The sequence below is a fragment of the Oppia nitens genome, unplaced genomic scaffold (assembly GCF_028296485.1).
Source record: "Oppia nitens isolate AA-2021 unplaced genomic scaffold, nextdenovo-longstitch-racon4-pilon3 scaffold1_pilon_pilon_pilon, whole genome shotgun sequence".
Taxonomy (NCBI): domain Eukaryota; kingdom Metazoa; phylum Arthropoda; class Arachnida; order Sarcoptiformes; family Oppiidae; genus Oppia; species Oppia nitens.
In genome coordinates, this window is record NW_026533199.1 from 4,179,495 (window position 1) to 4,194,407 (window position 14,913).

The 14,913-nt window shown below is 26.3% G+C and overlaps 1 protein-coding gene across 1 annotated transcript; it reads left to right on the forward strand.

Annotated features, from left to right (window-relative positions):
• The first annotated feature begins 6,266 nt into the window (after positions 1–6,266).
• Positions 6,267–14,063, forward strand: LOC128952786 (protein sprint-like). Its single transcript, XM_054298230.1, has 5 exons — positions 6,267–6,413; positions 7,999–8,281; positions 8,914–9,162; positions 10,754–12,825; positions 12,899–14,063. The coding sequence occupies exons 2-5, from the start codon at positions 8,084–8,086 to the stop codon at positions 14,055–14,057; spliced, it is 3,678 nt and encodes a 1,225-aa protein (XP_054154205.1). The 5' UTR covers positions 6,267–6,413; positions 7,999–8,083; the 3' UTR covers positions 14,058–14,063.
• The last annotated feature ends 850 nt before the right edge of the window (positions 14,064–14,913 follow it).

Below are 14,913 nucleotides of genomic sequence, written 5' to 3' on the forward strand. Positions count from 1 at the left end.
TATGTATTTGTTTTGCAAAAATAAACATTTATATAATTAATATGTTTAATAATGTGTAGAAAACGGGAAGGAATAATCATTATTATGTAATTTCTATATAATTTTCCAAATAATGATTTTCAATGATTGCATTAAATATTTATATAATAATAAAATCTCTAATAATATTCAATTGTTTGATAACAAAAATGAAGTCAATTAGACTAATACTGTTAGTAAAGTCAGAAATTTGATAAAAAAAATTATTTAAAGAATTTGTGTGAATTTACAAAATTACAAAATTGTTGTTATAATGGCATTGAACTTGATTTTTTGGGTTATAAGTTGTAACACACTTATAATTATGACAAATATAACTTTATTTGTTTTAAAAGCCATCAATCAATCATTTAAATAGAAACATGCTTTCAATGAATTAATATTATAATATTATAATATTCTATTAAAATAAATAATATTTTTCAAAAATAAAATACTTTTTCTTATTACTAAACAATAAGTATAAAAAGCCAATAATAAATGTTATAAAAGTTTATAAAATGCATAGAATAATCAATTATAAGTTAAAATCAATATACAATTAGATGATTATTCTATGGTATACTGAAATAAAAAAAAGTAAAGAACATTCAACTATAATATCAACCGGTTTTTTCAATGTATTTCAAAATGATATACCAAAAGAATATAAAATTATTTTTGGATACCATTTCTAACCCATTAAATACTTAAATTAAAAGAGAGTGAATGAGAGAGAGAGAGAGAGAGAGAGAGAGAGAGAGAGAGAGAGAGAGAGAGAGAGAGAGAGAGAGAGAGAGAGAGAGAGAGAGAGAGAGAGATAAATTGACTTGAATATGTATTATAATAAAAATAAATACATTACTAAATATAAGCTATTAATACTGTACACATGAATTTAGTTACTTTGAAAATATAAAAAAATAGAAATATTTGATAACATAGCAAAATATATTAAATAATTTAGTGTTGTTGTTATTTTGTAAATTTACGATCGTTTTCTTATTACGATTACACCCAAAAAAATATTTAAATTTCATATAAGAGACATTGAATGTAAACTTTATAGAAATTACAATATTAATGGATTTTTTTACAAAAACTAATACAAATACTAGATTATATATATTWAAAAAAATAAATATATTTACAACAAAATAATATTTAAACTTTATTATTTGTTTATTAGTAAAATATATTTTTAAAAAGCAAAAACTTTTAAAATTCAAAACCTGTTTTAATTTAAAAAACTATTCTAAAAAAAGTTATGATAATCTGATGTTATATTTGGTTGTCCAACAATTGTCATTTAATTTGGGAGTGTTTTGGCAACACATTTGGCAAAATAGTAATAAATAATATCCATATTATTATTATTATTATTACATATATTATTCACTTTTGACTACAAAACAGAGTTTTGTTAATTTTAAACGCTGTCATTGCAATTGCTTTTTGTGTGTTATTTATTTCATTTGACTTTTTAAATGACAGATCAGTTTAAAAGGAGAGCTAAAGATAAATGAAATGAGCATTAATTTTAAGGCCAATGATTTTCATATACTGTTTATAATATACTATTGTATATACAGTATATAGTATATACTGGGTCTAGTTCATAAGATCTAAACTCATTTGACCCAAACTTATTTGACCCAAATCATTAGAACCAAACTTACTTGACCCAACTCATTTGACCCAAACTCATATGACCCAAATCACTTGACCCAAACTCATTTGACCCAAATCACTTGACCCAAATCACTTGACCCAAATCATTTGATCTAAATCATTTGACCCAAATTACTTGACCCAAATCATTTGACCCAAACTTATTTGACCCAAATATTATTTTATTTTTTCAAACTATATAATATATATAAATGATACAAAACTTAATAGTTAGAAAATTTAGAACATTAATATTTATTCCATATTCATTTTTTAACCAATTGGTAATATCTCTGGCTTTTTATATAATATTTTTAAAAATTAATATGTAATACTATTTACAGTAAATAAATATTAATAAGTTCTAAATTTTATAACTATTTAGATTATTATTTTATTAATTTTTGTATCATTTATATATATTATATAGTTTGAAAAAATAAAATAATATTTGGGTCAAATAAGTTTGGGTCAAATGATTTGGGTCAAGTAATTTGGGTCAAATGATTTAGATCAAATGATTTGGGTCAAGTGATTTGGGTCAAGTGATTTGGGTCAAATGAGTTTGGGTCAAGTGATTTGGGTCATATGAGTTTGGGTCAAATGAGTTGGGTCAAGTAAGTTTGGTTCTAATGATTTGGGTCAAATAAGTTTGGGTCAAATGAGTTTAGATCTTATGAGTGCGACCGGTATATACTATATACCGAAGCGTTAAGACATTTAGCGAAATAGTCGATCAAAACCTGTGGTGTCTTACCATTTGTTTTTTGAAAAGACGTTTAACGCAATCATCACAAATAATATCACAAAAATGTTTATAAATTGCATACCATTTTGAGTGCATTTTCTGTTTTGTGTAAAATTCTCTAATTTTTTTCACTTTGATGTTGTTGTGAAAAATCCATTAAAATAGTTCACACACTTTTCAAGGTGTTTAACATAGTTATTATTATTATTATATGGTATTTTAAACGGCTTTTATATTAAAATATTGTCTGCAATATTTTTACAATAAATAATACAATACTAAGAATTTTTAGTGAAAAAAATAAATTTAATATAAAATAGGATTTGTTTAAAATAGATATTATTAATAAAAAATGTTTTTAAGGCTTAAATATTCTCAAACATCTTTAAATAGGTTTGTAGCATAAAAAAAGTTTTATTAAATTTCTAAAATAAAATATTTATATTTCTTAAAATATATTATTTTATAACATTCTTATGACTTTATACTACTAAAAGATTTTGAATAAAAAACATTAATTAATATTTAAATATTATTCAAAACTAGTTGTCTAAATGTTTAATCAAAATAACTCGTTTACTAAGTCAAGAGTTAAATTAGAAAGCAATCTATAAATAAAAAATATTAATATTAATATATAAATGCTGTCAATTAATCAAATGATGAATTTTTAGCAATTTTATGGTATAATAAATTATGTGACTTATATAAAAAATATAAGTTATATTAAGGTATATAATAAATGTATTTTATATTATATATTTACATTTAAAAACGAGACTACAATTAATGGTGTAATAAATAATAATTTATTTGATAAATTATTTTGCTATAAATCAGTGATACTATTAATTTTTGAATAAAAATATCAATCATTATTTAGTTAATACTGTATATTGTATTGACAGTAACTTTTAAATATAACGTTATCTACTTTATTGGATAAATATAATTAAGAAATGCTTTTAAAAAGTTTTTTTAAAGTAACTCATTCAACATAAATTAGCAAATAATAATTGTCACGTGATTTATGTTTTACTTAAAATTTTATTTCATAACCTAAATTTATATTAAATTTATATAATTTATAACATTGTATTGTATTGCATTGAATTTTAGGTTACATTTAATTTTTATATTAATTATATATTTTTAAAACAATAACAAACTCTCAAAAGAATATTTTGGAGAGAAGTTTAATACATTATAATCATATTTTGATGGGTTAGTAGAGAATCACGAGTTTTTCATTGTGTTTTATGTCGCTTAAGTTAATATTTATTTTAACCAAAAATTGCAATTTTTTAGATAAATAGTTTTATGAATAGTGTAAAAGTGATTGTATAATTACAAAATTAAACTATTTTAGTAACATTTTAATTAAGTTTATTGAAATTGCAATATAATTTTCAACAATATATATTATGCAAATATACCTATAAATACCTATTACTTATAATATAAGGTATGAGTCATATAACATACCTGTATATTATTATATTTTTGTAGATTGTGTACAATATATCAGCTTAGCTTTAGATAAGTATGATTAAATTTGGGCTAATACTAAATACAATATTGTTATTAAAACTTTACATAACTTTTAAAACTATGATAAACATGGAGACTAAAAAATAGTTAGTTATAAAAGTATGCTATCAATAAAAATATGATAAAAATAGTTTGAGTCAAAAAAAAACTTTTTGTAAACTACTGTTTGTTTTCTTTTAAACAGATGATAGGTTTTTGGGTGATATGATTGCTAACTAATATAGAAATAGACAAAAATGATGTATTTCATCGGCAAACCGATGATTCATTTAATCAGTAAAAACATGTTTTCAGTTAAGTTTAATTCTAAATAAATGCATACAACAAGTGGTGAATGTATTCAATATATTTTTATGATTGCAAAAGAAAAGCCATATATTTATAGAGTATATTACTGTATATACAGTGTAGTAGAGACTGAGGCCATAAATTGTATACATTTTGTTGGTGTTTATCATTTATCTAATATAAACCATTAAGTTTTCAGGGATAAGCTAAGGATTGGGAATAATGTTTGGAATAGTTATCAGTGATAGCATTGATAGCATTGATAGGGAAATGAATTTAATATTCAAAATGACCCAAACATTAATAAATATACTAATTTTCTAAGTAATGTAAATTTATATTACTTGATAACCAATCAAAACTTTTCATAATTTATCGCTGATTATCATTGTATTGGTTAATATTACTATTAGTGACTCATCTCTACTATAGATAATTCATTGAATGCTTTACTGGATTTTCAGATGTGTTTGTTATGCTCTGAATATTTATGACATACAGAGTTACCATCAATTTTAAACACAAAGTATAAACAAAAATATTTTATAATATCATATAAAACATGGAAATGCTTTTTATTTAAATATATGGTACTATAGTTATCTGGATCTCAACATTCACTGTTAGTCATATATTTTAATTAACAAAAACAGCGAGAGATTATAACTTATATAATTTTTACTGTATATATATATATATATATATATAATTAATACACAACTCATTTGATTGTATTTAATGATATGAAAAAAAGTTTCATTAAAATATCTGAATATTAATGTGATTGTGTGGGCAGTCAATTGTCATTAATTATTAGCATTTATTTTAATTTTATTTTTACGATCTATTTATGAGATAAAAATCTTTATCTTCTATAAAAAAAAAGTTTTGCGAAAAGGATTTTTCACTCATTATAATTAAAGCTTTTTTCTTTCTCTCTATCTCTTTGTCTAAGAAGTAAATCAATTGAAAATGATATCATGTATGGTATGGTATATAATATATATATATCTATTGACAAATATCTGCCGTATAATACTGTATAAGTCATATACATATTTTGTAAACTACATGAGCCAATGACCCCTCATATTGGTGTTAACGCCCAGCAGATGTATCACTACTGTGTCGATGTATTGACTAAAATATCTGACTGACTGTCTCTCTCTCTCTCTCTCTCTCTCTCTCTCTTTCAGTATATGTATAATATGTACTGACAGAGGGAGACCCTAATAATAGTCGATGTGATTATTAATAGATTTGTAATAAATAACGTGTTATTATTGGAGACATACAACAGATATGATTAGATTGCAATGTATTTATGAAAGTAATGCATTGATTGCATTATTTCATATGAATTGCTAAATACAGGGCTTTACTAGTGGTTAACGTTATTGTCTATACATTTGTTGATCGGTATTTGGCTTTTAATTATTGGCTTTTAAATAGACTTAACATTTATTGTGTAATCATTTGCTATTACACTACAGTATATTGTGTTTGTGTTTTGTCTAATGTATTGTTTGTATGGATTTGATTACAAATCATAAGACAATCGCTGTCTAATCAATTAATTATTTTTAGTGTCATCTCATTAGACATTACTTACATTATTAGTAAATATTATTTATAATTAATTTTTGTGATGAAATGTGTTTAAAAAAGATATATTGAAAATAAAAGTGTATTTTTAATTTTAATATTTTAAACGCAAAATTAATGATTTGTTTGTTGCAATCATACATATAATGCAAATTTATTTTATTTAACAAAATATTTTGATATCATATATTAATATTTGTTGTGTAATAATATAATAAAAATTGTTATAAATTATATTCAAATCAATTGATTAGATAATCATATCATTTATTCATATGTATAACGAAATGAGTCATCGATTAATTGATTGTCATATTATGTAATAAATATTATTATTGTTATTATTATAACAAAATAAAAATAAAGACAAATATTTATTATAAAATATTTGTTACGTTTAGATAGTATGAGTGCAACCAATGATAGCATCAAATGCTTGAATAATAAGACAACAAATAGTTTACAATTAATTGAATCCAAAGTAAGCGATGAATTAAAGAGCGACACAACCAATGACTGCAACTTCTGGGAGGTATTTATCAATTGATTATATCATATCATAGATATATTGATTATAAAAAATATACATTTTATTGGTGACAATGCCTTAAAGCCATTCAATTAGTTTATTAAGATAATAGTGTTAATAGTTTAAACACCGGTTCAACACAATAGTCGGTGTTTTAATATAACTTAATTTGTTTGTCCATTGAATGCATGTCTCGATTGGGTATTCAATAGTGTTGTTGTGATTGCAAAACAAGTTATCCTTCACTACATTCATAATACAAGTGCTAAATATAGTTAAGACTATTGATTATTACAGAGACTCAAGACTTAGTAGTTTTCAATAAGTCATTCATTTGGTTATTAACATCACATGTGTTGAGACCGCAGTCTATTGAGCCATAAATTGGTTCATCTTTTCTTAACATTAAGAGATGAGATTAATATCAATTGTTTTCAATTATGTTTTACAACTTCATTATTATAAATACATTCAATTGTTTTTATGCATAAGCTATGAGTGTTTTGTTTTAGTTGATGTTATCATTTGGTGAAAAATTTCCTTCAAAAAACAAATACATATTTTCGTATTTAGTTTAATATATAAATAATGATAAGTATATCAAATGTTTGACTTTCTTCAGCTCCTTCTAAGATGTTTTACCACTTGAGTTGTGCTGAACTCTGGCTTTCATTTATTGGTTTCATTGAGAGAGAAAATGTGTGTTTCATTTGGCGATCACTATATTATTAATGGTATTATTATAAACACAACTTCTGGTATTATAATTGAATGCCATTCACTACTATAATACTACCACTACTGTAGTAATAGTCAAATACTTGAACCACAAGTTCAGCCCTCAAAAGGCAATACAATTTTTTTTAATAAAAAATAGTTAAATATATATATTATTGTTATACAGTATATTAGTATTATTTTCTGTATATATAAATTATTTTTCAAAAATTTTGTAGTGATTTTGTTGATCTAAAAGTTTACGTATCGGTGATTATACTGGAAATCTAGAGGTACTCCAGCTCTCAAATATGATAATCACTTGAAATGTGTTGCGATTAAAGTTTCAATTAGTTTTGTTTAATATTGTTATATTGTGTCCGACAAATAATATTTAATTCATGGATATATTTCACAGAAACCCTTTTACTAATACAATATTTTTTAAASAATAGTTGATTTGTTTCTTGTAATTGACTTTTTGATGTAATTTACGTCAAGAAAATGCATTTTATTTTTCTCTATTGATATCAATCAATTTTTTGTGCCAATTATTTGGCAGAAAACAGTTTATTTACTGTTATTTTTTAAAATCAATTTTACTGAATGTTTTTGTTAAGACAACAAATACTTGTTTTGCTTTTACATCTCATTAAATAAAATGAATTGAATTATTGTATGACTAAACCTCACAAACAGTTATGTGATTATAAAACTTTGATTTTAAATAACTAAGTTTTGTTGTTATAATTGAGTGAATGTTTTTGTTTTATATTATAATATATTATAATATAATTAGCATTTGATTACAAATTATTTCAATATTATATCATTTGTTTTATCAACTCGTCTTTAAAAAATGTGTTATTAGTTGATCACAGATGTGGCCAAAGATTTAGATCTCGTCCTACAAGACTTGTCTCCTGACTTAGAGATATCAAAAAATTTGGTCAACAATGGAGATATCGATGAACGCCTCGTTAGTACCGTTGATGACTGCAACCCAACCTCTTCAGAGCCGAAGTCATCGGATTCCCTTTTATTCGAGTCGATTGGTGTCGGAATTGCAGGAAATGATTCACAACAACAACAAAATCAGAAAACTAGAGACAACTGCAACTTCATTGATAGCAAATCATCAGATAATAGAAATTGTATGTTAAATATTTATTTTTAATTTTTAAAAAAATATTTTACTATCACTTACTGCAAAATATTATCAATATTTTTTGTCTATTATTACTTTTTTAATAAGCAATATTAATGTTTTTAAAATCAATACTAACTTTATGGCTACTATTTTATCTCAAACTAATCACTAACTACTCAATGCTTCCGTAGCTATCGCTGAAGTATTTCAAGATAAGAGTTCATCTCAATTACAAACTAATTGTTGCGCTCTTTTACCAACTTTTACGGCTTACTCTTCGCCTATTACTTCACCCCAACCGCTGATAGACTCAGCGACTATAATGTCCTCTCAGATTCAAAATACCTCTTATAGCTCTCAATTACTATCAATGATGGATAACCTTACTATCACTTCAGAAACTACTAGTCCTCTATCTGTAAGTTATGTCTATGGGATAAGTGCTTTGACTTTAAAGTTTTTAATGGATTGTTTCTCTAATAAACATTAAGTTTATGTTTAACTAATAATTTTTATATATTTCATTATAAATGCTAACTATTTTAAAAATTTGTGTTTATTTTTGTTGAACTATTAAATGCATGCAAAAGCTTTTTAATAATTTATGCTATATTTTAAATATTGATATTTTTGCAGAACTCTAATATAAATGAAGTAGAAATTAATGAAAAAGAGCTAAAAGTGGACACTGTTTTGGCAGACAATACATCAAATAATGACAAGAATGAGAGCGACAACAACTCTGGGAACAGTTGTGACTCAATTCCTGCATCTATTGGTCTCTTAGAGCGTCTTATTCGTTGTCATCCGATATGGTTTTTGGCTGATATCGGACGGGCAGGCAGTGTACACCTCCTTCAGGGCAAAGAGCCCGGATGTTTCATTGTAAGTCATAGTTATTTTATATTAATTTTTAATCTAATATTGTCACCAACTGTCTTGAAATCTAAATTTATATCTTATAGTATATTTTTATTGATACTTTGAGACCCCAAAAGTTATTTTAGATGTTTTGTATTTATGTTGAAATATTATATCATTATTATATTTTTGGCATTAAATCAATCCTAAATATTGCAATTATACTATTATATCTACAAATACTGCCAAATTTAGATAATTATACAGTATTTTGTGAACTAAGCTTTTTAACCATTAGATTTATGTGAACCAATTTATAGTATTCAATGAGTTTGAATTTATACGAATGTAATTTTTAGCAAATAATTTATTTTTAAATAAAATTTTAGACTAAAATACATATAATTATAAAATATTTCTTTGTGAGGAAACTAAAAAAGCGAATAAACTTTTGAAAAATTCATAACTTATTAATTTAATTGAATTGATGTCCTATTTATACTATAGTTTGCTTTAAATACGCTTTTCATTACAATTATGAGCTAATTGTGCGGAAAAAATATTATTTCTTATAATAGAATATAAGACATTGTATTGATTAATAAAAATTGAATACAATTTTATTGTGTCTGAGAATCAATGTTACAATAATTGTATATAACTGACAAGTTTTACACAACTTATTAATTGAGTTTTAATTAAAAACTATTTTAGTTATTATAAATGCTGTCATTTTGACATTATTTCCAAAGCCATTATTAAATTAGTTTTAAACTCTTTATTATTCAAACATTTTATTATTCAAAATTGAATAGCAAAGTGTTTGGTAATTGATTATATCAATTGAAAATAATAATATTTTTAGTTATCGACAAAATAATAAACTAATTAAAAATAATGCTTAAATTATGAGTTAAAAATATCTTTTATAACTAGTATTTTTGCTGACATTTGATTTTTTGTCAGTTTTTTGGTAAACAATAAAAATGTATTGAGATTGCTTTGCTGTATATAAAATATAACATAAAATTATATTTTTGCTCTTTAACCTAGTTTTTGAAAAAAATTAATTTAATATCTTATTATTTGCATAATTTTCTATAAATTAAAATTATCATTTTATTTTTATAAAATAACGATTTAAAATGAATAAATGTAATTTTAAATACTTTTATCTGATTAGTCACTCATAAAAAGTAACTATTGAATTAGTTTTTAACGAAAAATAAAAAAAAATAATTTAAAGACTAGTTAAATATATTTTTAAATTATCACTTTATTATGATATATTCAATATATAGTTACTATTTTAGTATTTTTTGCAAATTTTACGATTGCAACTAATGCTAGTGAAAAAATAAAATTATTAATTTAAATATGATATTCATTTATCAAATAAGACTATTTCTCAATTATGAAGCTTTTTATTTTACATTTATTTATTATTTATGAAAAACTCAGCTAAAATAAATAGCATTTTAATAAAGCAATTACTTATGACATTGATATGCATTTATCGCTATTTCAAAACCTATTTTAATAGAGAGTTTCCTTTTGACGATAAGATTGATGTCTATGTCTAATGTTTGACCTTTTCGTTTGTATTAAACTAAAGGTTCGTCAGTCAAGCAAACCAAACACAATGGCTCTATCGGTTCGTTTGCCCGAAGGTCAGGACCGGCATATCGAGCACTACCTGATAGAAGACGCCGGTAATGGAAAACTTCATTTGGAAAACTCAGTCAATTATTTCAGTGCAATTCCGATGTTAGTCTGTCACTACACAACCTGTTGCGATGAACTACCCGTGCAATTGACACTTCCTAAAGTGCTTGTCCAGTCAAGTCGACAACAAATGACATCATTGGCTCTGTTAGGCCAAGACTTTTGGCAATCAAGTCTTTCAAAACTTAAGAATTCAAGTGACACGATAAGTGATGACAACACATCCAATGAGTCGAATTCAAGCAACAGAAAAGTCAATATCTGTTCCACTTTCAAAAGTGATTCTAACCCACAGCCACCTCCTATTCCTCCAAAACAAGATGTATCGAGTATTGATCCAATTATTGATACCAAAAAGTCATCAACAGTTCCAATAATGCCGTTAACAACACAACCGAAGTTACCTCCAAAACGACCAGATCCGCCACCAATTCCTCCACGAAGTAAATTTAATACATTGAATAAAATTGAGAAATCATTGAACTATTCAACTAATGTCTCAAAGCCAGTGGCTATTGAAATGAATGAAAGTGMGATTGAGTCGAAACCAATATCGGAGACGACAGCACTTAATACCGAAATAACATTAATTGAAGTAAAAGATGTCAAATGCCGGCGTAAATCGCCCAACAATTTGTCGATCAATTCTAGTCAGCAATCAGTCGATAATAAGCCAAAAGAGTTCCGCAGAAGTATACCAAATGCTCAAAAAAGAGTTTTATGTTATCGGAGTTCACTTCATGATAAAGAAAGCGATTACGAAGACATTTGGGGATCAAATACACTTTTCAAACGTACGTCCGATCCTAACAAAGCTACTCTCAATGGTATTAAAGAAATTAAAATGATTAATAAAAGTCATAGAAGTACTCAAACAGAAAGTACTGTTTTAAATCAGGAGTCAACAGCTATTCTCAATTCGTATCCATTTTATATCGATCCGATTGATCTCATTTCCAATAGAAATGACACGACCATCAAGTCTTCAGTTATGAGACGATCTGATACTGATATCTTCGAAACAAAACCATTGTATACAACATCACATTTAGGTCTTTCAATGGAAAGTTTAATTGATAGCATTAAAACTCATTCATCACAAGTGGATACTTGTCAACAATCGTTTAGCACATATAAACCCAATTTTCAAGATGTCTCACTTCAAGTCGGTTTGAGTACTTTTGCAAGATTTAAAACCARTCCTCGCGAACCGTTTTGGACATTAGATAAGTCATGGCAATGGCTCGACGATAACATTTCGATGGTTTGTAGGCGATCTTTACAAAGAGAATCCATGTCTGGTCCCAGAAGAAGTAGTTTTGTTGAGTCCATGAGAAGTGATAAAACAACTGTTGAAGATATGATTCAAGTTCAAGCACCGGAACTATGCGTTGATAAGATACCTAATCTGGATAAAAGAAATACTAACTGTAAACAAGTTGATGAAGATTTGAATAAAAGATATGATAATTTGGTTGTTTATAACAAGAAAGAGTTGGTCAGACAGGAAACATTCAACGATACAGACACTGAATTTAGTGAGCCGTGGGATAGCGATTGGTGGCAATCGATGCTTAAGAAAGTGTTTCCTAAAAACTCGTTGATTCAGTTTAGTCCTGAAAACGAGGAAAACAACGTCCTATTGAATAGAGAGTTATTAATTAATAGCTGTGAGAACAGGTCGTCAATAACAAGTTTATCGGATAGYCACCGAACCAGTACTTTCGATATAACAGAAATTAGTTCAATGGGTGATCTGCGATCTAATGCTTCAATTGGTGGTCATCGAGAATCCGCTGACAGCGAAAGGTTAACAGTTTTGGAGACAAATGACTGCGGAATTGGTTTAAATATTTGTAATTATGTATTCAAACTGTCGGCTGAAGGAAACAATACATTTGCTAAATCTGTCGATCATTTCATTGAATGCACTAAAGAGACTAATGATTTAAATCCTATTATGTATGTTAATGTGAAATGTTTTTTATTATAAATAAGTAAAAACTTATTTTTTCTTATTTTTGTTTAAATATAGAGTAATGCGAAATATTCGTCAGTTTATGAACGGCATGAAGAACTATCTGGTAAAGCACGGGGAGGGACAGCTCAAAGAGATGATTGAAGAAGAAAGAACTAAATTACAATCCAACGAATTTTTAAACATTGATGCAATCCTCGAGAGTGCCTTACATCGACTCGTTATCAAACCATTGAAGAATTTCTTATATCAACTATTTATTAGCGAATATAACAAAAACGGTTCCCTAAAAATTTTGTCGCATAATATAAAAGAAGCTCAAAATAAAACACCACAAGAGTTGGGCGTTCGGCCGGAACTGTTGCCAATCGACAACAAAATAATACTCGATATACAAAAACACTTGTGTCGACTGCAACAGTCATACTCTCCGCTCAAAAAATTGGAGTACTTGTTGTCCGCCATATCATCTATTTATAACAGTGTTCGGCACCAGAAAACTGAAACCACTGAATCAACTAATGGTCACTCAARACGTGAATACGCCTCCTTTGGTGCCGACGACTTCCTTCCCATATTCATCTATGTTCTCATTCAATGCGGTGTCATATCAGCTGAGATTGAGGCCGACTATATGTTTGGTTTACTACAYCCTTCTATACTTAGCGGTGAAGGCGGCTATTATTTAACTACTTTATCTTCCGCTGTCAATGTTATCAAAAATATGCATCAAATGATTGGTCCCGAATATAACACAATTCATAGCACAAGTGATTCAAATGACGACTCGAGTCTTACACATCAAAACATTCATCAAATGAACAGCTCTTCCAGTGATACGAGTGTCACATCAGGTTCTGTCGGTCAACACTCTCCTTACAATCAAATAAAGCTTCCGATTATTGTTAATATGAAAGCATATATGCGAGTCTTGATTCCCGATGAGTTCACTTCGAGTATTGTAGTCAAGACTCTACCGGTTCGACCAAATATGACCACAAAAGAGATTTGCAAAATGATTGCACACAAACTTAAAATAACAAACTCTGAAGACTTTGGTCTCTTTCATTTGGTTAACGGCAATGAGATTCTTCTCAATGACTCTGATTTGCCTCAAGTCATCAAATCKGAAGCTGCAGTCACTGACCGCGAAACTCATTTTGCTTACAAGAGATTCGATGCAAAGTTTATTTGGCCCTTAAATCACAATTTTTAGCTTTAATTACTGTATAATCTAATCTAAATATATCATATATTTGTATCACTTTTTAATCTTTTATATCATATATATTACTTTGCTATTATATTGTAATATAAGATGAATTACAGTATTTATTGATTTAAAATATAATTGATTGCAAATTGCAATTTTGATAAATTATATATTTTTAAGTTAAATTTATAAATTAAGCTTTTTTAAATCAATATATTAGGCAATTGTTTTTTAACTGCTCATCATTTTCTAGTATTAATAATTTGATTTTTTGTTTTACATTTGTAAAAAAAYTTTATTTGATATTAATTAAAAACTATATTAATTATAAGATATAAATATTTTATAATTCATTTGATACATAAGTATAAAATTTGTGTATAAAAATAAATAGTAATCAAATTAATGACCGACTTTTGCAATGAGTTCGTCAACCATTTCAGACAATTGTTTGTTTTCAGTTGACATTTGATCCAACAATTTATTCAATGAGTAGACATTCATTTCACTTTTTTTGACTGCATTTTCATAGTTATTATGAAGTTGTGAGACGAGTGCCAACAGACTAACGTTCTCTTGTTTAGATTGACTCAACTCTTGTTGCAATAAAATCTTCTTTTCCTCCAAAACTGACATTTTTTCTTTTGATAATTCATTATCTGTTAACTTATTTGTCTTCAATGCTAACAAATCGGTATATGTTTTCTCCAATTTTTGTTTTAATGAACTCATCTCTAGTTTAATGGATGAAATTTCTTCTTTGGTTCAGATGATGAACTCTTCTTCGAATATTTCAGTAATAGCTACAGAAGCACTTGGGCTCTGAAGAGGTTCGGTAGCCGTCATCAACGGTATAATT